The sequence below is a fragment of the Rutidosis leptorrhynchoides genome, chromosome 10, assembly GCF_046630445.1.
Source record: "Rutidosis leptorrhynchoides isolate AG116_Rl617_1_P2 chromosome 10, CSIRO_AGI_Rlap_v1, whole genome shotgun sequence".
Lineage (NCBI taxonomy): Eukaryota > Viridiplantae > Streptophyta > Magnoliopsida > Asterales > Asteraceae > Rutidosis > Rutidosis leptorrhynchoides.
Window position 1 is genome coordinate 308725848 of NC_092342.1, and position 23945 is coordinate 308749792.

Below are 23945 nucleotides of genomic sequence, written 5' to 3' on the forward strand. Positions count from 1 at the left end.
TTATAAGTGTTGTATGTCAAATATGTTGAATGATGGGTGTTGAATGGTTGTTGAAATAATTAGCTAGCATGGTAGGTAAATTGTTTCAAAAACATGTGTATCGGCAGGGACATGTTAGTCCTGGCATGGTAGGTAAATGCTTGATCAAAGTTTGGTGCCTACAATTTGGAGAATCAAATTTGATTTTGGCAAGGATATTGTCTGCATATATCACGTACCATCATTTCTAGCTCTATAAATAAGAGCTCAATTCAAGCTTATTTCTCATGCCATATTCATTCTTCAATCTTGTATTCTAATAGATAAATAGAGAGTTGTGAGTATTAATCTCATAATTACAAGAGATATAAAGATTGATATTTATCCTTATAATTAGAGAGAAGTGTAATTCATATTATTCTTATTAGTGAAACGTTTCTTTCCTTGCCCGTGGTTTTTACCCTATTGGGGTTTTCCACATTAAATCTTGGTGTTCCTTTATTATCGTTTTCATATTATTACTAGCGGTTTGCTATAATTCGGTATCGCTTTTCTCAACATTGTAGGCATGAGTAAGTAATTTTGCAGACATAAAAACAAACAGTCTTTACGATTCAGCAAACAGGCATTGAAGCCACATCTTTTTGCAGACATGGTCCGCAGATCTTCAGATTAAAACATCTTAAAAACAAACAACACCTTAGCTAAACCTCGTACAACGAGAATCCATACGTCACCCCGATGCCTGGTGACCACTTGAGCAATAAAAAATCATTGTCCTCATCCAAAACTTGTCAAATGTATCTCTCACCTTTATTCGTGTTAATCATGTTTGCAATGGTTCATGTACTTATTTCAAGTGTTTTAGTTTTATGAATTGTGCTAAAGCATAGTCATATCTTGTGTTTCACTAGTGTTAGCGATCAAATATATTTTGATTTGGGTACAAAAGTGAACGAGGATTGTGAGTATTAATGGGTGATTGATAACGCTCTGAACAACATGAATTCCGATTGAGATTAAGATCAATCCAGGGTGTTTAAAATAATGATCAACTGCTAATGACATTTGCAGGCGTGTAATTAGTTGTATGAGATACTTTATGAATCATTGAAGCACTAATACCCGTCTATGGAGATGGGTTGCGAAGATTACGCATTGAGACTGTCACATTGTATGTATCATGTGAGAGAAATAAAGAGGAGAGATCGTGTGAGGGGCTAGGGTTCACCCTTTTATCGATAACGAAGAGTTTATGGTTAGACTTGTACTAACGCAGCGTCAGTCAACCTAGGTGGCAGGGAGCGACGACATCTGACGCCGTTAACCCGGCGTCACTTTTTGATGCTGACATCCGTTAGTCACTTTTTTGACGGTACAAACTTGGTGTGTGAGATTTGGTTGAGCCAATCACAGATTTTTGCCATTTTATATTTATATTTATATTTAATTTATTTTTTTCCACCCAATTTCTAATCAGATTTTACCACCTCATCCTTCAAATATTTGACACAAAAACTTGACATTTTGGGTTAACGGAGGTCAAGTACAGTCACAGTCAAAAACCCACTTTTTCATCAAAAAGTGCACAATCTGACTCTGACATCACAGTCAGGGTTGGAACTGTCTTATATTAAGAAATCGTGAACCAAGTCCATGTAGAAGCCCAATAAAGTGGGTACACTAATGGGAATTGAACGTCAAATATTCGCCTATAAAACGAATGAAAGAGGTAGAAACAATATACATTGCCATAACATTAGTATCACTTATTGAAAGTAATACATATACATTCAATTTAATTGCATTCTAAATATGTTTCTGAATTTTTTTCAGGTTTGTTACTCATCAAAATCTTTATGTTCACGTGTCCTTGTAATGTTAACTTTCGAAAAACTATCTTAAGATGTTACAGATATAACGAACTTTCCTTTCACTCACAGAAACGTACGTATTTGTTGGCATATATTAATTGCCTACCACAACTTCTTCCACATGTGTGCGTTTGTATTTGTTTCGGTCTTGTTATAGGATACAGCTCATACCATCCACTGGCTTAGTAACAGAAATGTAGCTGACGCTAAAAGTCCTATAACAAGTATAACCTTAAGTCCATATCCAAGTCCAACTCAGATATAAAATTATAAACTTTTGTACATAATATCCTCCTAAGATTATGATGGATGCATATGTATATTATAACCATAAATAAGACTAAATAACATTATGATTTTCATCTAACAAACGTTTTTCTAGTGTTTTCTGTCAAAAGACAAATCAAAAGGTATTTGTTCACGTTGTTGTTGATGAATACATATAATGCAATATGAGACAATGTAACATATACAAACAACTAGAGGGGAGCTATTGTGGCTCGTCGCTAGGGGGTTACTCGTAAAAAAAAAAAAAAAAAAAAAAAAAAAAAATTGTAACATATACAAACAACATCCTTGATGAACTCACACCATGTATCTCGGTATAGTCAAGGAAAAGGGTCATAAATTGTTACCGGATAACTTGATTAAGCCGGATACATCTGAGTTAAAATATTTCTTTTTCACAAGTAGACTGAACATAAAAAAAAATTATCCATTTACCCATTTATCCGTTATTTATTTAACCTAAAGTAGACATGGGCGGATCTAGTTTAATAGCAGTGGTAGCACTGGCTACCACTGAAATACGCAATCTAGTGGGGAAATTTCGGAATTTTTAACTAGTGACACCACTGGATAGTGTAAATTTTTTTGAGTGACACTACTCGATAGTGTAAATTTTTTTGAGCTTTTAACTAGTGATATCAGTGACTAAGATTTCTAGATCCGCCACTGAAAGTAGATTAGTAATATTCACATCGTTTATTAAGAAAGATGAAATAACAATTTTCTTCTCTTGATTACTTCTTACGTTGAATTGATTTTGTATTCATACTCTCATTTAATCCACATGGGAGTGAGGGAGTCGATGAGAAAAAGAAAAAATTAAACATGTGATATTCGGTTTAGAGTTCTGTACGTATAGTAAAATATGATATTAATATTCCCAAATTGGGTTGCCATAAGTCATTACATTTATTTTCAGGAGTATATTTTTCTAGTCCAAGTGTAACTTCTTTTTACCACTAACAACTTGCATTGGTAAACCATAAATCTAGGTTTCCTTAATTTCTTTCTTACCCATATAGGTACCTTAATTTCAGTATAACCTCCTTTCAAGAACAGTTTCAGCAATGGAACAAAGCATATCAATCTTCTGCTTATCAAATCACCCCATATTTAACTTAATCATCACATAGTACATCTATCAAACACAAGAATAACATAACAATAGCATTCAAAGAAATGGTTAACTGTTTATTTTATACTCTTGAATAGCGAATATTCTACTTGTATATATGTATCATTAATCATTAATATCACTAATTCTTCATTTGCATTATGCTTATCAGGTGTCTTCTGATTCACATGTTATCGATGACATAACGATAGATTATAAAGGGAGTCCTGCTGACAAGTCTAAAACTGGTGGATGGCGTTAGGTACTTATCGACTTATTATCTCACTTAAAACCGCAAATTGAAATATGATTTGATATGGTAATTATTATCCCATTGTCACAACCCACATCTTCCCCTGCAGTAACTGAGCTATCAGAAAGGATTATTGTGATGGGCATATCGATGAATTTAGTCACATATTTGCATGGAGATTTGCATCTTAACGCATCAGATTCTGTAAATATTGTGACAAACTTCATGGGGTCTCTCAATTTGTTAGCCCTTTTTGGAGGATTTATAGCCAATGCTAAACTTGGTCGTTACTTGTCTATCATTACGTTTGTATCTATATGTGCTTCGGTAACTTTTCAAGATCCACACTTTAATTAATTCTCAGACTACGTGAAATACAGTCCTCGAGAAGGAAAAAGGAAAACCATGGTAATCTAGAGGCGGCAAGATGGGCAGGTCAAACGAATTAGGTAACGTGTCAAAACATGTTCAACCCAAAACAAGTTCTATTTCAGAAAGATCGAAGTGGGTTGCATAAGAAACAATATTATTATGATGATAATAGTAATAACGATTTAGGAAGCCCCACGTTACGTCATTCAGAGTGTTGATTCAAAATGATTATCAAACAGCAAATTTTCATTCAGAACAATACTGATTTAGAGCATTTGAACCATTCAGAACTCCAAATCATTCAGTGCTAAATCATTCAGTTTTATCAAACGCACCCTTTGTGTTTTAGAGATAGACTTTGGATTTCCTCTGTGTTTTACACGTTCGACTCATTTAACCCAGGGCCGGAAGTAGTGTGGTGCAAGGGGGTTCATATGACCCCAATGGATTATTAAATTTTAAGGTAAAATTTCGACTTTCTCTATTTGACTCCAACCCAAAATGGAAGATAGGTGTTTATTTTTTATTTTGCCACGTAACTGTGATTGTTGTTTACTTCAAATAAAAATAGCAGATGGTAGCCCCCAGCCCAAAACCCCTAGGCCATGATCCAATTAAAAGATATATTTATAATCCCATAGAGTTGGACTTTAAAATACACCCGTATTTTTTTACTTATAATTTTGTCTCTATGCGGCTACGCTTATTCAATTCAGTTTCTAACTTCAAACAAAAATAAAAGCAAATGGTGGCGTGATTATTGTGAATGATTCTCTAGTCTCGACAGTCTTCAATTTTAGTGACCACTGCAACGGTTGAAAGATGCTTTTCGGCGACGAAAATTGTAAAGTCAAATTTAAGCAATCGTATTGGGGAGGAGTTTTTTAATGCTTGGGTAATTTGTGCGGTTGAAAGAGAAGTTCTTGCAAATGTTAAAGACAAAGATGTAATTCAAGTTTCAAAAAGATGCGTCACCGTAAAGGATAAGTGTAGTTTTGGGAACTTTTCAAACACATTTTGTGTAGTTTTTTGGGAGATATTCTTTTCATGAATTATTGTGTAGTTTTTTTGGGTAGATTGTAATGTTAATGTGCAGTTTTTACGTTGTATATAAACTATCCTTTGTTCGGAATTTAAAGATGAAGTTAGTTTATCATGATATTTATTGCAAATTTTTTTGCCCCCAGTGATAAATATATCTAGTTCCGCCACTGATTTAACATGTCCGTCTTTTAGCTAGTTTTTAACCCCTTCGAGATACATACAACCCGACCCATCTTTAAGTAAACAAATTGACCCAAATTTTTATTAAAACAAGGTGTGGGATTTTTGACAATAGCGACCGCCATCCCTAATTTAAGACCGCCGCCATGCGACACGTCAGGAAAACAAATATGCATTCCAGCCAGCACAAGTCAACTAGTTATACCCAATATAGCCCTATACACCATAGCACTTGGTGCGGGCGGGATAAAGTCAAACGTTTCAGGATTTGGGTCTAACCAATTTGACAAGTCAAACCCAAAAGAAGAGAAAGCGATGGTGTAATTTTTCAATCTATAGATTCTATTATAAAACTAAAATGATGACATCATCGTTAAGGTAATTCCCTCTTAATTTTACTTGGTCAAAACACGTGGCATAATAACAGCACGTTTGCTTAGGTCATAAAAATATTTGCTTTAAAAAAAATACATCAATCAATATCAATAACATAAGTAAAAAAAAAAAAAAACGCCGTTCGCTCTTCAGCTTCTTCTTCTTCTTCTTCTTCTTCCTTTTAGGTTCCTTCATCTTCATACATCATCTTCTTCTTTAACTATGATCACCTTATCCCAGGTAACTATGATCTTCTTCATTAACTATTTCCAAATACTTAAGTTCCATTCTTATCGTTTTCCTTTCATTTTTATCACTGTCCCAGGTAATACCGAAATCTTTATTCAATTTTTGGGGGTTTTGCAGTTCATTATTATGTGTTTGACACAAAAGCTAATGAGGTTTCTTGGACGAAATTGGACAGAACGGATGGTGGTCGTTCAAACGAAGATTCCAGGTTTGTAAACCCTGATTAGTTTTATTCTATGTTTCAGTTCTATGTTTCAGTTTTGTAAAACTCACTAATTCATGAGTAATTGATGATATTTTGGATGCTACAAAGTTATTACATTTGAAAGATTATGTTTCTTTTTATTAACACTATACATGATGCACACTAAGTGTTTGTGAAATGTCCAACTGAAAAATGGCTAACTTTTTGATTTTGTTCAAATCGACAAATTTTTATGTGTTGCAAAATAAATAATCTTGGTCAAATGAATAATCTTGGTCATAAGAATGTTATAAATTTCCTTGCAACAAGGTAAAAGAAGAGGCACCAAGAATAAAAGCCTCCAACTATCTTGATTATACATGTTCTGTGTGAAATCTATTGATTGATCAACCTTCTGTTTCACAAATTGGTACAGTTTCGCACTCACTTTTTCATGCTATTTTTTCGCTTTTTTTTTTTCTAGCTTGAAGCAGTGTAGATGGATAGTTAATTCCATTTGCAAGTTTTTCTTTTTCTATTATCTTCTCTTTTATTTTATGACGAAAGTTGAACTCGAAAATTATAGAAATTTTGAAAAGGGTATATCTATGAGCCAATCTACCCTGCTCAAAGATTATCATATCTCAAACTCCATGGAATTGACTTGATATAAAAGCGCATATCTATATGTAGGTAATTTGTTACTTCTGGTAATTTGTTACTTTTGGTTAATGGTGTGAATATTGGATCGAAGAGTCACTCCTTTGTGCAATTTGCATTTTTTGAAGTTATGTGTGCTCAACTGCTCATGTACCTATAAGTTTTAATTTTATGTTTAATAATCAGTTTAATGGACACTTTCAGTGTGGGCAACATTTAGTGTTGAGGAAGTTATACTGTAACCATTTTTCTTTATTGTTTATTTAATTTTTAGTACCTATTTTCTAATGTAATTACTTTGTTTTCTCCGTAGGCCAATCTTATTATAATTGTTAATCATAATTAAATTTGAATTTATAATATGTAATCATAACTTTCAAAAGGTTAGTGGCTGATTTATTTAGAAGCTGAGTAGGCTAGGAAATAAGGTTCATTTGTCTAACAAATTCTAATATTTAGATGTAAATAGTTTGTAAACATTAAGTTCCATATGGATATAGATGGTAATGTGGATATAGATGGCAGTATGGAATAATCACCGAAATAATAATGTTGTTTACTTTTTGTGCTGAACAAACGGACTGAATAGTTAAAATTCCTAATTTACCCCTAAATATGAATTTCTAGATATAATCAAATCCAATATACTACACTTCTTTAACTGAAACATATTATGAGATAAATTGCAACTGATAATATAATTTTATACTCCTTTATACCAAATACAATGCTCCACTAATTTTATTAGATTAAAACCGAAGGTAAATTTTTTTTTTTTGTTTCATCGAAAACGATTACAAACTAAAGATGCATGTGTTGAGGATTCGATATGCGAGAAGCCACTATCAAAACATTATCAAAAATGGAATTAGCAATTAGGAGACCCACCTACTGATAATTTCAATTAAATAATCATCATCTTGAGTTTTGTGACCCACTTTGACGGTGATGTCCGAATGAGTTCCATATTGTGCAACAACATCCATGAATCTCTTATTTGAGAAACCCATTTGCATCCATCATGAAATTACTTAAAAATTCACGATGCATAACCCCCCAATCAAAAACCTAAAAAATGTGTGAGAGGAGTAATCTGGTTTTTGAGAAAAGAGATAAAGAAGATGGAGTCAATTTGTTGAAGAAGATGAATATTGAAAGAGGAATAATGGGTATGTATGTAATTATGTCGCCTATATGGGGAGGACATAGGATTTATTGGTGAGCGATTAATGCCTTTTAAGAGACCTGGTGGACCAATAAGTCATAAGTAAACACACATCCTAGTTGACCTAATAATCATCCTAGACACCTCAGTCCATTAAGGCAAAAAGAAACAGGCCCTAAGTTGTGCTTTTTTTTTTCCCCAACTTATCTACACTTTCAGAGTTGGCTACATATTTCTATATACGCTGTTGTTATTTAGTCATTTCACATATTTATATAGTAATTGTATATTTTTAACATAAACAGTTATGCCCAATGAATTAGTGCATGACTTGATCTAATTCATTTTGTAATGGGATATAGTGTTGATTCCATTTTCCTTAATGAGGTTGTACTCCAATCATCTCATCGTTAACCCCATTTTTTCTATATCGGGAAACTTGATGAAAGGTTCATGCTTTCGATATGATGATGATGATGATAATGGCGATCATGATGATGAAAAGGGTGGTGATGATGATGATGATTGAAATCCAATTAGAAGAAGTTTAAGGTACGTTTCATGTATCTCTATGTTCTAAATTTTTTTACACCTTATTCTTTTTTTATTAGTTCAGGCGCACTATAATCTTGAGAATGATATTGGCTAGGTACAATTACTTTATCATATTAATCAGCAATTCTACCCCCTTCTTTAGGTTAGAGTCTATAAGGTGGACGACCGGGTGTTTGAACATGAGATTGAATTGAATTTGATAATTGTAGTTATGTTGGTTCTATAATAGTTGTAATTCATTGAACTTATGGAGCATCATTGTGGATAGCATGTGAACAATGGAAATAGATACCCTCTTTTTATGGTTTTTGTAATTGTAATTTCACTTTGTTTTGCATGGTCATTTAACATAAAATTATGAACTTTGATTTATGTGTATGATATAATGGCTGTTTCGGATGTCTTCATGGATAATTTTGTTCTTACCCGTTTAACGTGTCTTGCACAAGTATAAGTTTTCTAAGCATGATTGTTGATGTTAAATGATGTTAAGTGACTAAGTTTATGATAGTTATCATAAAAGTATGTTATAAAAAGTTTATTTTTTGTAAATGTCAACCAAGTTTATCATTTTGTGTTTCCAGACTACTTATATTTGAAATGATTTTGTAGGTCACTCAAATTTATCTTTTCGCATTTTTAGGCCACCCATATTTAAAAATAATTTTGTACGCTATTCAAATTCGTGTGTTGTTTCATATGTACCAAATCCGACTAACAAATCATAAGAAAAATGTAAAAAATAACACAAATAATCACGCTTTTGATAATCAATATTATTTAGATAACGATTAGTTATTAACAAATACGCGAGTATTTGCATATTTTTATATTTTTTTCAATGTTTTTTTTGTCGAATTTGGTATATATTTAATATCATATGAATTTGGATGGCCTACGATATCACTTTCAAATATGAATGATCTACAAATATGAAAAGATAATTTTGAGTAAGATGCAAATAAATCTATCTATAGTTAATATTAAAATGCTATAATTTCTTCATTGAAAAAAATCAAAAAGAAAATAGAAAGAAATCTAACCCACTTGAATGACATCATAAATCAATTTAATTTACAATTAAAATTTAATATTTACAATTAATTATGATTAAGATGTAAATTAACAAAATATCAAACTTTATTCCTTATGATAAAACACCCACATGATTATATGTACAAACTTTAAAACAAATTGTACAATCTTCTACAAAAACACTCAATGAACAAATGTACAAATTTTAAAGCATATTGTACAATTTTCATATAATAATTGTATTTTAATTTAAAAAAAAATTTCAAAAGGCATTTTTTATTAGTAATAATTATTATTAAAAATATAAATACTCAATTTTTTCTAATATTAATATTCAAATATGGATTCTCTTTACGGGATTAATTACGTTACATATGCATGCGAAAATACACGTCTCCATATGTTTGTAAAAACAACGACAAGTTTCTTAGTCGAGATCCGTGGTTTTACGGGTCATTAAACTAAGCGACTTTAGCATTTACATTCACTTTATTCCTAAAATATATCATTAAATTGTTTCGTTTAATCAAACCCGTGATTCCACGGGTCATTTCACTAGTAGGTTCTATTTCGGAATTAGCGTAGGATCTTTGTTTGCGGTAACCGTTTTGTGTATATACAAGATAATGTGGGTAGAGGATGGGGGTATGGGATATCAGGTGGGACCATGGTTATAGCTATCGTTTTGTTGCTGATCGGGACAAGGTTTTATCGGTACAAGAAACCGCAAGGTAGTCCTTTAACTGTAATATGGAGAGTATTGTCATTGGCTTGGAAACATAGGAAACTTTATCACCCTGATGATCCTAGTTTCTTGAACGGTTATAGCAACTCAAAAGTCCCATACACGCGCAGAATTAGGTAACTAGTGCATCAAAATCGGTACTTTGAAAGACCCGTTTGATCCATTTAGGTTTCTACATTTTGTTTTACGAGTTTGACCCGTTAACAGTGTCGCAAAATTACTAGGCAAGTACTTGGTTTTTGCAACTCGGGGAGTACTCGGAAAGTACTCGGTCAAACTTAGTCATACTCGGTCAAAACTCGGTCAAAATTGGTCAAAGTCAAACTTGGTCAACATCTGAGTACTTCTTGAGTTTTCGAGTACTCTTTAAATGGGACAACTGAGTACTCCCAGAGTAGCGATTTTTGAAACCTTGCCGGTTTAAGATAAATCATAACCCGAACTGACTCATTCATAACTAGATTTTGCTAATATGTGTTAAATCTACGTGGCTACTTTTTATACAGGCGTCTTGATAAGGCTGCATTAGCGGGTGATGATATCAAGCTTACAGAAGAAGAAAAATACAACCCATGGATAATTTCAAATGTAACTCACGTTGAAGAAGTAAAAATGGTGATAAAGTTGATCCCGATATGGTCAACCGGCATTCTCTTTTGGACAGTTTATTCTCGAATGAACACTTTCTCGATTGAGCAAGCAACGATCATGAACCGAAAAGTTGGTAGCTTTGAAGTACCCGCGGGCTCGTTTGCCTTCTTATTCGGATCCATTCTCCTATTTACGTCTATTAACGAACGAGTAATCGTTCGTATCTCTAGAAAAATAACCCATGATACAAAAGGACTAAGAAGCCTTCAAAGAATTGGAATCGGGCTTGTATTGTCAGTTTAAGGAATGGTGGCGGCCGCTATTTGTGAGCAAAAAAGGCGGGAAATGATGGTTGATAAAAAGATTCAAAATGAACTCTTTTTGGTTGGTCCCACAGTTTTTCTTGGTTGGTGCAGGTGAAGCGTTTTGTTACGTGGGCCAGCTTGAGTTTTTCATAACGGAAGCACCCGAGCGGATGAAATCCATGAGTACAGCTTTGTTTCTTAGTACTTTATCGATGGGGTTTTTTGTTAGTACCATGTTAGTGTCGTTATCAACATTGTTAACTAATGGAATAATGTTATCCGTTTACATGGGTAACGGTCAAGTTATAGTTTATATTCCTATCGACGGAGTATTAAAGAATTCAATCTCGATTCATGTAAATGTAGATAAACTCGGAAGGGGTTATATACGCATGAGAAGTGAGATGAATTTGATCATGATTATATATGGTCAAAGGCTGGTCAAAGATCGGCATTCGGGAGTCAAATGTAAATGTTGTAAGGCAAGATGGTTATTTCATGAATTGAGTGTATCCTATTGCAAGTTTGTTAGTGACAATTGATGATTTCATACTTCAAATTGAAGATAAGAAGTTCAATATGCATCTTATACTTGTGATTCACACTAGCAAGATAGGTGTTATGTTCTAACTTTGTAAAAGTGAGAAAACTAATGCATGGAAACTGAAGATTTATGAGTGAAACGTGTATTTTATTGCAAAACACAAACATAAATAGTCAGATGAGATTAAAGTAAGTACATTCATAATTTCAGATAGCTTGTTGAATAAGATCAGTTGCACATGGTGGAAGATGGCTAACAATCAAAGGTGGACGAAGTGCACACTCGTTTTCTTGCTTTTGTTTGCGTGCCTTAAACATCTCTTCAGTCTCAACAACAACCAGCCTCTTAACCTGTGTCAAGAACTATATTTGGTAATCCACCAAGTATGTTTTAATAACCTATAGGTTCCGATTTTCACCCATTTTACTAAAGATGGCTCATTTGGGTTGTTTTCATATCTCAAACAGGTAAAGCAGAAATTGATCAACCAGATCAAACGGGTTGAGTCACCCAAACAAGGACATAAAGTGAGTGTAGTAACATGTGTTTTCAAGTGCTTATATCCTATATTGCTTTATTACAAAAATAATACTTCGTACTAATTAGTATTCTAACAAAATCGATTTCATAATCTTATTAATACGAGTGATATATTAAACAGACAAAAAAAATTTGACGTTAGCCCCAACCCAGCCAGATTGGAACCATATTACTAAAAGTTGCTTGTTTTGACCAAATCCATTTTGACCCACCACTCGACTGCCTATTTTCCACCTCTATACGAAATCTTAATGCAACCGAACTCTTAAAAAAACCTGTTGAAGCATGCCTCTGACTGTAGGAGTGTTCCATCGCATAACAGTTCGATTGCATTTTCCAAGACGCAACGCTTCTAACGTGCGTCTGTGAAGTTTCCTGGTCCCTGGAATGCCCCTCACCAGAGTTATGTATAAATTGGGACTCCATGCTATTGGAGCACATGCTTTATAAGCCTTGTAAGCATTCATCTTCTTCTTTTACAACCTACAATTCATACGACCAGCATGAGACAACATAAGTACATAATCAATAAGCAATCATTTACGTTATCACCCAACCAATGTACCGGATCTAATACCTATTTAATAGTAGCAATGTCATATATGAATTCATTAAATCAACGAGTTATTAGTTCGATAATAATGTGGCATTTCCACAAACAGGTTGTGGGCGTACTATATTGGACCAAAAGATGATTTCCTACTTTCATATATCAACCAAGGTTTAACGCTAGTAATCAATAATCAATAATCATAATCATAATCATAATCAATAATCATTATAAGGAATGAGAAAGGAACCTGATTGAAGAGCGGAAGAATGGTGTATGCAAACTAGCTCAATACAGTAATGAATTATTTGCGGCATTGCAGATTAAAACCTAAACAACTTTGAGATTACTTTAAACACTTTTAAAACTTGAGGGACTAAAACTAAAAAATTAACAACTGTCATAACTGGCTTATGGCTAGTTGATGCTTCTTGATCATAAAATGATTTTTTTTTCAAATGGATTGATTTTATATCACGTGTACCATACTCGTACGCACATCCAATTACCATGACCAATGTTCTACAAATAGCTTAAAAGTTCTAATTTATGTTCTTTTCTGTAACTGAAAGTGGCATAATTGAACAATGGTGGTAATCCAAGTTCAGCTACAACCACACCTTCCTAAATTCAATGGCCTTTTACAACACCCTTTTGTCAGCAACATTCAAAGACCGAAAAGACTATCATTGCAACCCAAAGCACTATCTTCAAGAACCCAGGTACCCATATCTTCAAGAATGTGATATATATGCACACAAGGTGTTTGCTTTAAGTTCTAGGCTTCTAGCTGGATAAAGTTTGTAACTTTTTGTCTTTTTGGGATGTTTAGAGGATCATGGAGGGCATTTCAGTTGGTGGGGAAGTTGGTGGTGCAGGTGGGGCGTATTCTTACGATGCTTTGAAGAGATTAGACAATGTGTGGTCTAGTATTTGCTCACCTCAAACAGGTATCAAATTTTGTTTACACTTTATTAATAGGACATTAAGCCATAAAGGAATATGTGCTTTTGGTTTATATGAGATTCATTTATGTGAGTTGCAGCTGTACAGGAGCCGAAACAAGTTGTGTCGAATACACCTGCTTTGTTTAGTGAATCAGATATTGCAAAGAAAGAAGTGGATAAATTTGATGTGTTGGTTTGTGGGGGTACTTTAGGTATATTCATTGCTACTGCATTAAGTTTGAAGGGTCTTCGAGTTGGAGTAGTGGAACGTAACTTACTGAAAGGGGTAATATGTACATTCTGGTGTACAACTTGTTCTATATGGTCACAAATGATTAATGATCATGTGAACCAATATTGACATTTGTGTTCAATTGATATCAGAGGGAACAGGAATGGAATATATCAAGAAAAGAGCTCATGGAACTTGTTGAAGTTGGCATCTTAACAGAAGAGGATATTGATCAGGCTACAACTTCAGTATTCAATCCTGTAATAATATAAAGTTTTAGTTAACCTTTTTTTTTTTGAACGGCGATTTAAGAGAATTTTGAATAGCGATTGGGTTGTATTTCGTAACTGAATGAGGTCCTCAATTTCTAACTTGCAGAACCGATGTGGATTTGAGACAAAAGGAGAGATATGGGTGTCAAACATTCTCAACCTTGGGGTTTCGTAAGTCTCATACCTTTTTTAAGAATTACATGTTTGCAATTGTCTCTAAAATGCTTTTATGATTTGGTGGTTTGTAAATGTTTGTAGGCCTGCAAAACTTATAGATATAATGCGGGAGCGATTCACTTTACTTGGTGGAGTGATCTTTGAGGGTTGCAGTGTTTCTAGCATAAACGTTTATCAGGATACAGCAGTAATATCTCTAATGCCAATACAGTTATGTACTTTTTATTATTTCTTTAACAGTGGAATAAAAAATGTTTACTTATAAAAACTCGACTTTGAAGGTATTGCAATTAATGGAGGGGAAGATATTGTCAGCCAGTCTTATAATCGATGCAATGGGGAACTTTTCGCCTATACTAAGACAGGTTATGACATTAATCAAGATGTACAATAAAGTGGTTAGATCATAAATTATATTTTACCTATAAGCTGATGTTGGCAGCATATAACACAGATTAGAGGAAATCGGAAGCCTGATGGCGTTTGCCTTGTTGTCGGTTCTTGTTGTCGTGGTTTCAAGGAAAATTCTAATAGCGATGTGATATTTAGTAGTGCTGAAGCAAAGCAGGTTGGAAAAGCAGAAGCACAATACTTTTGGGAGGTAATTATCTGATTGTCGTGTTTGAAAATGTCGTTGATATTTATGCTTTAAGTTAGCGGTGGAAACATGTGCGGGTGAGGTAACAGGTTAAAATAGCTCACCCGTAGCAGGTAATTTTGGCATGGGTGGAAACGGGTCCGGTCAAGTTAAGCTGACTTAGGACATCAGATGTTTAACATTTACATGTTCAGAAATTAATTTGAGTGTCTTACTGATTAATGATGTTTTATAAATAAAAAATACAGTTTGGTAGACTTTTGAAGAAAACAACATAACCTAAATCGACCAATTCATAAGTAAATGCGTCAAGATTGCGACCTCCACTTTCAACAAGTCAATCTTTTTGTTAAATCAACAGGCGTTTCCTGCCGGTTCTGGACCGTTAGATCGAACTACTTATATGTTCACTTATGTTCAACCACAACCTAATAGCCCAACACTGGAAGAGTTGTTAGAAGATTACTGGGATCTGATGCCCAAGTATCAGGTAATCTTTCAAATTACCTAGTATGTTTCAAAGATCATTTATTAAATGAAAAAAAACTTCATATTTCAATTTTAATTTCAAATATATACTGATGTAAAGATTTTGATATTCAAACAGGAGGTCTGTTTGGATGATTTAGAGATTTTGAGAGTAATATATGGTATTTTCCCTACCTACCGTGACAGGTAAACATGCATTTACCCATTCATTTGCATGAAAATGGTCAATGTTGGGTGTTTAAACTAGCAGTTCTGGTCAACAGTGTCTGAACTTATTGTCGATTCAGAATATTTCTACTAAACTTGAATCAATCTGCAGTCCGTTGCCAGCAGCTTTTGATCGTATTCTTCAGGTGTAATATAAGTCTTCTTTTAAAAAGTTTCAACAATGCACAACTCAATCATAGTTGCTAAATGCTCATTACAATGTTACTCCTTCTAGTTCGGTGATGCTAGTGGCATACAGTCTCCAGTTTCCTTTGGCGGTTTCGGGAGTTTGACTAGGCATCTCGGAAGACTATCAAATGGTAATTAAAATTAATTGGTAAACTGTTCAAGTTACCTAAAGACTCGAAATGTCATCTTATTTTGTTATTTTTATGAGATATCAGGAATACATGAAGCGGTCAGTGGAAATCTCCTGGACTATGAGAATTTGTCGTTACTGAATCCATACATGGTCAGCATCTATTTCTGTGTGGGGAGTGATATGTACACAACCCACTTTTGTTATGTACACAACTATGATGCTTTATAGTGTTGTACATATCATCACCCTTTCTGTATAGATTGTATATACTAGAAAACATTACTGTTTGTTTAAATGAATTGTTAATATTTACAGCCAAACCTAAGTTCGTCTTGGTTGTTCCAAAGAGCCATGTCTGCGAGAAAAGAAGCCGGAGTCTCGCCAGATTTCATCAACGACCTTCTCCATGCCAATTTCCAGAGCATGCAGGTATGATTTTTGTAGCATTTATCATAAATAAATATAAAAATTCTTTTAAAAAATTGACTAATTAGTGTTTCCACAGAGGCTTGGTGATCCAGTTTTAAGACCATTTCTTCAGGTAAATTGTTAGGACTAGCTCTTTATTGAGAAAGAAAGTGAAAATCAACACTCACTGTGAGTTTGACTTTGACTTTGACTATTACAGGATGTCATACAATTTGGTCCTCTTGTGAAGACACTAGGCTTAGTTATGCTAACAAAACCTCAAATCCTTCCTTCTATATTTAAGCAGGTAAATTAACCAGCCAAAGTAGTTACAATTACCATATCGGTAGGTAAAAATTTAGACATTTGGTCATTTTCAACAGGTTGGCTTCCCGGTTCTGATTGACTGGCTAGGACATTTTTCACTATTGGGTTCTTACACATTTCTTTCAATATATATTGACCCGTTAATCAGGTACTATTCCGTATCGATTATGACTATATGATTCCATAAAGATTGTAAGATGATTGAGTTAGTCGTTTTTAACGTTCTGTTAGGCCTGTGATTGATACATATTCAACCGAGATGAAATACAAATGGAAGAGGCAACTTGAGGCATGGAAATATGGTGCTGGTTTAGACTACAAATTCGAAGATGAAGAAGTAATCTATAGTAATAACACGCAGTAGTATACTAGAATCAAACTTCTATTAGTATCATATTTATGGTATTCAAAGTGTAAAACATGGGTTTGTATACTAAAATCTTTGCTTTCTAGCAAAATGTGAACCCACGAAACAACAAGATTGACTAAATTATTTATACATATTACGTATTTTGCAGCAACAATCATGGACACATATACATTGATTAATTGATTGTTAGCTCAACTTCTGGTTGTGGTGAAGGAGGTTGTTGAGTAGGTTTAAACCCTTGCACTGTCGGTTTTTTACTGAATATAGCAATTTGTAGATGCATTGAAAAATTAAGAGACTTCGCTGATTAGTTGAATTACCACACCTGAAAAAAGTTGGTTAGACCCACAGGTAGTGCAGCGTTTGTACCATGGATGTTTCGGATGTGGCATTAAGAAACGCCACAAGCGCTGGTAGTGGGGTGTTTGTGGCTTAAAAAATGGTTGGTGTCGGTGGTTTACAAACACAAAGAATAAGTGAGGTTAGGTGGTAGCGTGTGATTAGTTGGGTTATTTTTTCTTCCAACTTCTAATTATTTACCTCTAAAATCAAATTTTACCACATCACCCACGAACTATCTACAACCTTCCCCACTACACCCCTCGCCAGTCGCCACTACAACCCTCCATTTCCCCTAACTTTGCCATTTGCCTTGACTTCGCCACATCACAGTCAATCGCTAAAGAAAATCCACGTCAGCATTATCAGTGTCTTATAGTCTTTTAAACTTCAAATTCCTGAAAACAAAAAAATAGATATCAAGGTATAAGTTCCAGCAGATAATAGAGACACCAGCTCAAATCGGGATTCAAAAACCAGCTTCACAATTTTAAAAGAGCAGTGAAAATTGAAGTTGCGATGTGGTCCAGCAGTGGTGGCTTGCCTCCTTTAGGGGAGGTCAGGAGTTCGACCCCCGTTGGCTACATATTAAAAAAACAATATTCATCCCTGCCATGAAGTATCCACCCATGGCACCTTTCCCCTATCGTTTGGGGGTAAAGGGGAGGGGTTTTTACTTAGCCGTGCCCTTGGATCGGTTTCAAGGTATCCTCCCGGGCAGCGATGGGGGCGGGGTTATTATCGCTGCATCGGCGTAGTCGAAACGGGAGATGATCGCAACGGGTGGTTTAGTCCCCCTCGGGTGATCCCAATCGCTGTTCAAAAAAAAAAAAAAAAAAAAAAGAGCAGTGAAAATTAACTAATATTGGATAATCAAAATCTATTCTTTATACAAGTATCAACACCTGAATTTTTACACAAACTAATGTCCTAATCCCCATATATTCCAACTAAAAAGTCCCGTCTTTTTATCACTGTACTGAAACAATTTTTCATTGTTGTTGCGGGATCGATCTTTATCATCTTCCTTACCACTGGCGTAAGATAATCTCTCATTGACATCGTTTGCTTTTTCTCTAACACCTCCATGACCACTGGAGCGAGTCAATATCTCATTAACTTCTCGCAATTGATCTCTAACATCTTTATTATACGCCAACAAACGATCATACTCCACATGAAGCCCTTCAAAGCGATCTTTAAAAGCTCTATTATTCGCTAGTTCAGTTTGCAACATTTTCTCCTTTGCATTACATTCAGAATCAAGTTTCGTGATCTCAGTTTTTAAGCTACGAATCGCTCTTCTTATCAAATTTGCTTCATCTTCTCTCATTTTTCTATCTTCATCATAGGCCCTCGTTAGCTTCCTTGAAGCACGAATAGTATTTGTGAGTATGACAACTTCTTTGATGTATCGGTGAATGTTCTTCGTCACCAGCAATAAAAAAAGCGAGAAGCCTGCATTAATCGATAATTTCACCCTTAATCAACCAACAATGGTTCTTATTACTATTAATCCGTTCAACAAAAAAATGCTAAAACCTTTAAAACTCAGTAATCACTAATTCTTACCATGTTTACGCAGTTTAGCAGTTTAACATTACTAATTACAGGGTTGACTCAAAACATACTGTATCAGAATAACTATATATCAAAATGGGACTAAATCAAAGATGAACAACACGTAGGAATTAATGATAATGTCACACATTCACACGTGGCGTTTGTACGTCACTTATTAAAGAAACCAATGCAGAAAACGCCAAGTGTCACCGTTATTTTGTCTACCTTTTTAACCATAACAATTGTATTACAATAACTAACCCTATTGATTATAACATGTGTAGGCGATTGCTCAATAATGTACTACGAGTACAAGTTTAGGTCCACTTATCGTCTTTTAGAACATTGTATGAAACAAGATAATTAACTTTACAGTTGAGCTAGATCTCCAACACCTAATTGCCAATAATTAAAAAAACACAGCTAAACACACCTAATAGTCTCTTAGCTCATCCAACTTTAAGCAGTAATAGTTTTAACTTTAATTATAATATTCAATATTCAATTCCATTCAAGTTATATATCATAAAACTACACCTAAAAGGCTAACATCATCATGCAACACAAAATTAAGTAAATTAGTAATGCCAAATTTTGTGATGAAGCCTATGAAAGCATATTAACCTTTCAACCAGGGAGTTAGTGCATTGCATCAAAATCTATAAACTGAAAGTATAGAGTTTAATTACTTCAATAAATAAGAAAATTAATCAGACAATCAGTAAATTACCTACGAGAGAAGCTTCTAGACTACGGTAGACGATAATGACGTCATCACCGGAATCGACGAAACGACGACGTATCATGATTACTAAACCGATGGTTCCAATTGCTTTTATGATCAATTGAGTTATCGGTGATTTGAATAATTCATCTAACCAGTCAACTAAAGGTTGTCGGAGTACATTTTCGAATAATAGTAGCAAAATTATAATGATTTGTACGGATAAAACTGCGAAGAAAATGTAAACAAGTAGATAACTGGTAAGATGAAAGTAGGAAAAAGGTATAAATTGATGGATCGCCAACGTAAACGGGTCGAGATGGGGATCCGGTGGATCCATCGGATTCTGATCGTCTCAGAGAGGTCGGTGATTTTGACTCTAATCTGTGGGATTTGGCTTGGTTTTTGATTGTTGCGAGTTAATTTCTTTGATTTCTTTATATTTTAGTACAGTAATATTTTTAAAAACTTTTCTAGTAATTATAAAATTTAGACATACATTAGTATTTTTTATAAGATATAATTACAGATATAATTACGCTCCTCGTCTCTATGATTTACCCCAAAATACATCCCTCGTCGTTATACTTTTTTTTTTCTTTCCTCGTCCCTGTGGTATTTGCCGTATACATCCTCGTCCTTCCGTCCAATTGCTGTTAATTTTAGCCGTTAAGACAAATCACGTGTTAAGCATGTGAGGGTACTTTTGTAATTTAACATATATCTTTTCCATTTCATTCTTTTTCATCTTCTATCTTTTCTCAAAAAATAAACCCAAACTAAAATGAATCTAAATCAACATATAAACCCAAACTAAATCAAATCTGAAAACGCTTAACTTCATTTACTTGGCAAATCGAAACCTACAATTACAAAATCTAGTCCTATTACAAAATCACATATAACATAATATAACATTCAAGGATAAAAATCTTAAAATTAAAACCCATGTCTGTATTTTATTAAAATAATAAGCAGAAATAGACCAATGGTCTGCAAAATGAAATGGAACTTGTGAATGTGGTTGTTGTAAACCACTCAGCATCATTGACATTATCAGGTGGCAAAATCTTGAAATTTGTATTCGACCCGTTTGATAACAAATCTTTTACTTGAGGTGAATGCAATAATAACCGTTCTAATGCTCCTGATGCTACCTTTTCCGCCCTTTTGTTACTAAATTTGAAAAACGATTAAGACTTCAAATTTGAAATAACGATTGAGACTATAAAAAAAATGATTCTGAATCAAAATTTGAAAAATTAAGACTTCAAATCTCATCTTCATCTTTACATCGGTCTTCCGCCACTTACAAAACAAACTATAGACCGCCGCCGTGAGGAACATCTCGCTAGCAGAAGTTTAATTGAGTGAGAAATTTTGGATTTTGGTGTTTAATTGTGTTCTGAAAATGAATCGAGATCTGATGTTATCTTAAGCATTTTTAAATGTTCCTGCAAGTTCATAGCTTTGTGTGCAAGTTCACTTTGAATTATTCAATTTCATCCAATCATCGCCGTTCAATTTGTGAATCACGCAATCGAAGGGTCCCTGTTCCTCCAATGGTTTAACGCGATTTGACGGTGGCAGCTGTGTTGGCGGCAATGGAAAAACCAGCGCAGTGGTGGCGGCTGGTTTGCAGTGGAGTGTTGGTTGTTGGTAGGATGGAGAAAGTGGGTTGGAGAGATGGATATATGTACAGTATATACGGAGTATAAATATAATTTTAGGTCAAAGAAGATAAAGTAATTAGGTGAGAAAGGGGTAAAATGTAATGATGAAAATACTCTCACATGCTTTGCACATGATTTGTCTTAACGGCTAAAACTAACAGAAATTGAACGGAAGGACGAGAGATGTATACGGCAAATACCACAGGGATGAGGAAAGCAAAAAAAAAAGTATAAGGACAAGAGATGTATTTTAGGGTAAATCACAGGGACGAGGTGTGACGATCGCTCCAAATCCATATGGACGAACACGTCATTCATTGATTCCATTGCGAGGTATTTGACCTCTATATGATACGTTTTGTAAATATTGCATACTTTTGAAAAGGCATACCATAAATGAATATTTAATTCCAAGGTTTTCGACATCTGATGATTTCTACATATAGACAACCACCGTAAATAATAGTTTACAATAATACTTCCGTTAACAATGCAGTCAAAATAGATACATGATGATGGTTTTGTGAATGCAACGTTTTCTTGAATAAAGCATGCAAGACTCCATGCACATAGCTTGTATAACATGTAAGCAAACAGCGGAAGACTTTTAGGGAACCTGAGAATAAACATGCTAACAAGTGTCAACACAAAGGTTGGTGAGTTCATAGTTTTAGTGTTTCGCATAATCTGTATATAAAAGTGGATTACAAGATTTCAGTTGTTTCATCCAGAAACGTTTATCAAAATATTCTACGAAATTGAGCACCCTGGTAACTAAACTTAACGTATATATAATTTATACCCTTTGTATAATCATCTTAATAATACACGCAAACCAACGTGTACGCTTCTCAAATAGCATACGTCCGTTAAAAGGCTAGTGCTCTAGCTCGGACGGGGATATCAAGCCCTATGGATCCATATATAACTACTCGCGCCCACCAGTTCTTATAACCGGCAGTTACTAGTTACCAAAGCTAAGGGATTTTCGGTTCAAACTCGGTGTAGAATTTAGTATGTACTTGTATCCATTGCATTTAAAATAAAGTGTATGTATTCTCAGCCCAAAAATATATTGAGTAAAAGGGATCATATGAAACTCACGCATATAAATCTGGTATTTTCAGTATTTATAAACAGTCGCATGTATTCTCAGCCCAAAAATATATTGAGTAAAAGGGATCATATGAAACTCACTCAAATCCGTTTTAGTTTTTGTATTCATTTTATAAAACAGCGCATGTATTCTCAGCCCAAAAATATGTATAAAAAAAGGATCAATGAACTCACACATATAAATATTGTATATCGGTTAATAAAGCATTTACATGTATTCTCAGCCCAAAAATGTAGAGAGTAAAAGGGATCTTATGAAACTCACTGTTTAATATTGATATACAATATTGTAGAAAAGCACGTAGACGCATCGGAGATGATAAACACGAGATTTGCTTCACAAAAATACCCCCGAACATTACCCATAACCTCCTTGGTAATAACCCATATTTTCCTTAGCTCTAGCTCGCTTGGAACTCGTTTTGAAAATTACTTGGACAGCACTCCGTCGTAATATTTTATGTACATTATTATTTTTGTATCGCAAAAATAATAACACTAATAATAAAAATAATAAGATTAATAATAATCTTATTAATAATAATAATAATAATAATAATAATAATAATAATAATAATAATAAATATTATACGGAGTAATATATGTGAAAAAAATGGAACGAATTCGACTGAATTTATAGATGTTTTCTGGATCCAGCCTCCATGCGATCGCATGGAGTTTCTTTGGTATGCTCATGCGATCGCATGAGCTTAAATGACAGCTCACATTTGATTTGTTTTGTAGTTCGTCGACATAATTAAATATTAATATAATATATATAATATATATAATTAATTATATATTATATTAAATTCACGTGCATAGTTGATTTGTAATTTTCGTTCCGATAAGTCGTACGTCATCACTCGACTTATGTCCCGGTTCCGGTTTCTCGAACGCATTTTTGTACGCTTAGAAAACTAGTACTTTTCGTTTTGTGACTCGTACCTTTGTCACAATATAACTTAAATTATCCCTAAATTATATCACTCAAATTATAACTTATACATTTGAGTGTTTTGGTCATTTACTTCTATAAATCATTGTCTCGCTATTTGTTAAAATACATTTTAAAATAGTGTTTTACTGTAGCAATTCACTGTAGCAAAGTCAATTTCACTGTAGCAAATAGTGATTTTCGAAAACACTGTAGCATTTTGAGTAATGTGGCAATTTGAAAACACTGTAGCAAATTAGTGTTTTACTGGTTCATCTTAAACGTTTTAGTTAACTTATCTAAATATCAATCGAATCAATAATCGAATGTTATTATCGTTTACTAAATAACTTGAAATAATATATATTCAAATAGATATATAAACCAATAAGTTTAATGTACGGTATCATGCAATTAAAACTTTGTTACATTTTCAAGTTATAGTATATATATGTATCTATTTACATATAATGGTTCGCGAATCGTTGAGAATAACCGAAAGGTATTTGAATAGTTCAAAAATTTTGAGATTCAGTTTTACAGACTTTGCTTATCGTGTCGGAAATGTTAATCATACAAAGATTAAGTTTAAATTTGATCAGTGTTTTACTGTAGCAAATAGTGTTTTACTGTAGCAAATAG

At 33.9% G+C, this 23945-nt stretch overlaps 2 protein-coding genes and 1 pseudogene across 2 annotated transcripts; 2 read left to right on the plus strand and 1 right to left on the minus strand.

The window, feature by feature from the left end:
* The first annotated feature begins 1110 nt into the window (after nucleotides 1-1110).
* On the plus strand, nucleotides 1111-11997 carry LOC139871230 (protein NRT1/ PTR FAMILY 6.4-like; annotated as a pseudogene).
* LOC139871808 (uncharacterized) lies at nucleotides 11626-12912 on the minus strand. The gene is made up of 3 exons (XM_071859543.1): nucleotides 12853-12912; nucleotides 12328-12535; nucleotides 11626-11862 (listed from the first exon to the last, which is right to left on the minus strand). The coding sequence occupies exons 2-3, from the start codon at nucleotides 12517-12519 to the stop codon at nucleotides 11719-11721; spliced, it is 336 nt and encodes a 111-aa protein (XP_071715644.1). The 5' UTR covers nucleotides 12520-12535; nucleotides 12853-12912; the 3' UTR covers nucleotides 11626-11718.
* Nucleotides 12913-13059: 147 nt separating this feature from the next.
* Nucleotides 13060-17097, plus strand: LOC139871801 (uncharacterized). The gene is made up of 18 exons (XM_071859533.1): nucleotides 13060-13324; nucleotides 13435-13552; nucleotides 13648-13835; nucleotides 13934-14041; nucleotides 14160-14224; nucleotides 14312-14417; nucleotides 14512-14595; nucleotides 14685-14831; nucleotides 15190-15318; nucleotides 15436-15503; nucleotides 15637-15670; nucleotides 15760-15844; nucleotides 15929-15996; nucleotides 16162-16275; nucleotides 16352-16387; nucleotides 16475-16561; nucleotides 16638-16729; nucleotides 16813-17097. Exons 1-18 carry the CDS (start codon nucleotides 13190-13192, stop codon nucleotides 16943-16945), a joined length of 1797 nt encoding a protein of 598 aa, XP_071715634.1. The 5' UTR covers nucleotides 13060-13189; the 3' UTR covers nucleotides 16946-17097.
* Nucleotides 17098-23945: the final 6848 nt, after the last annotated feature.

Bases quoted from the DNA above. Each gene is read 5' to 3' on its own strand.
- LOC139871808 (XM_071859543.1), bottom strand. From the start codon at position 12,519: ATGAATGCTTACAAGGCTTATAAAGCATGTGCTCCAATAGCATGGAGT. The intron at 11,863-12,327 runs GTTTTTTTAAGA...TTCTTGACACAG, and splicing joins TCAGAGGCATGCTTCAACAG to GTTAAGAGGCTGGTTGTTGT.
- LOC139871801 (XM_071859533.1), top strand. From the start codon at position 13,190: ATGGTGGTAATCCAAGTTCAGCTACAACCACACCTTCCTAAATTCAAT. The intron at 14,042-14,159 runs GTAATAATATAA...TCTAACTTGCAG, and splicing joins CAACTTCAGTATTCAATCCT to AACCGATGTGGATTTGAGAC. The intron at 14,596-14,684 runs GTTATGACATTA...CATATAACACAG, and splicing joins TTTCGCCTATACTAAGACAG to ATTAGAGGAAATCGGAAGCC.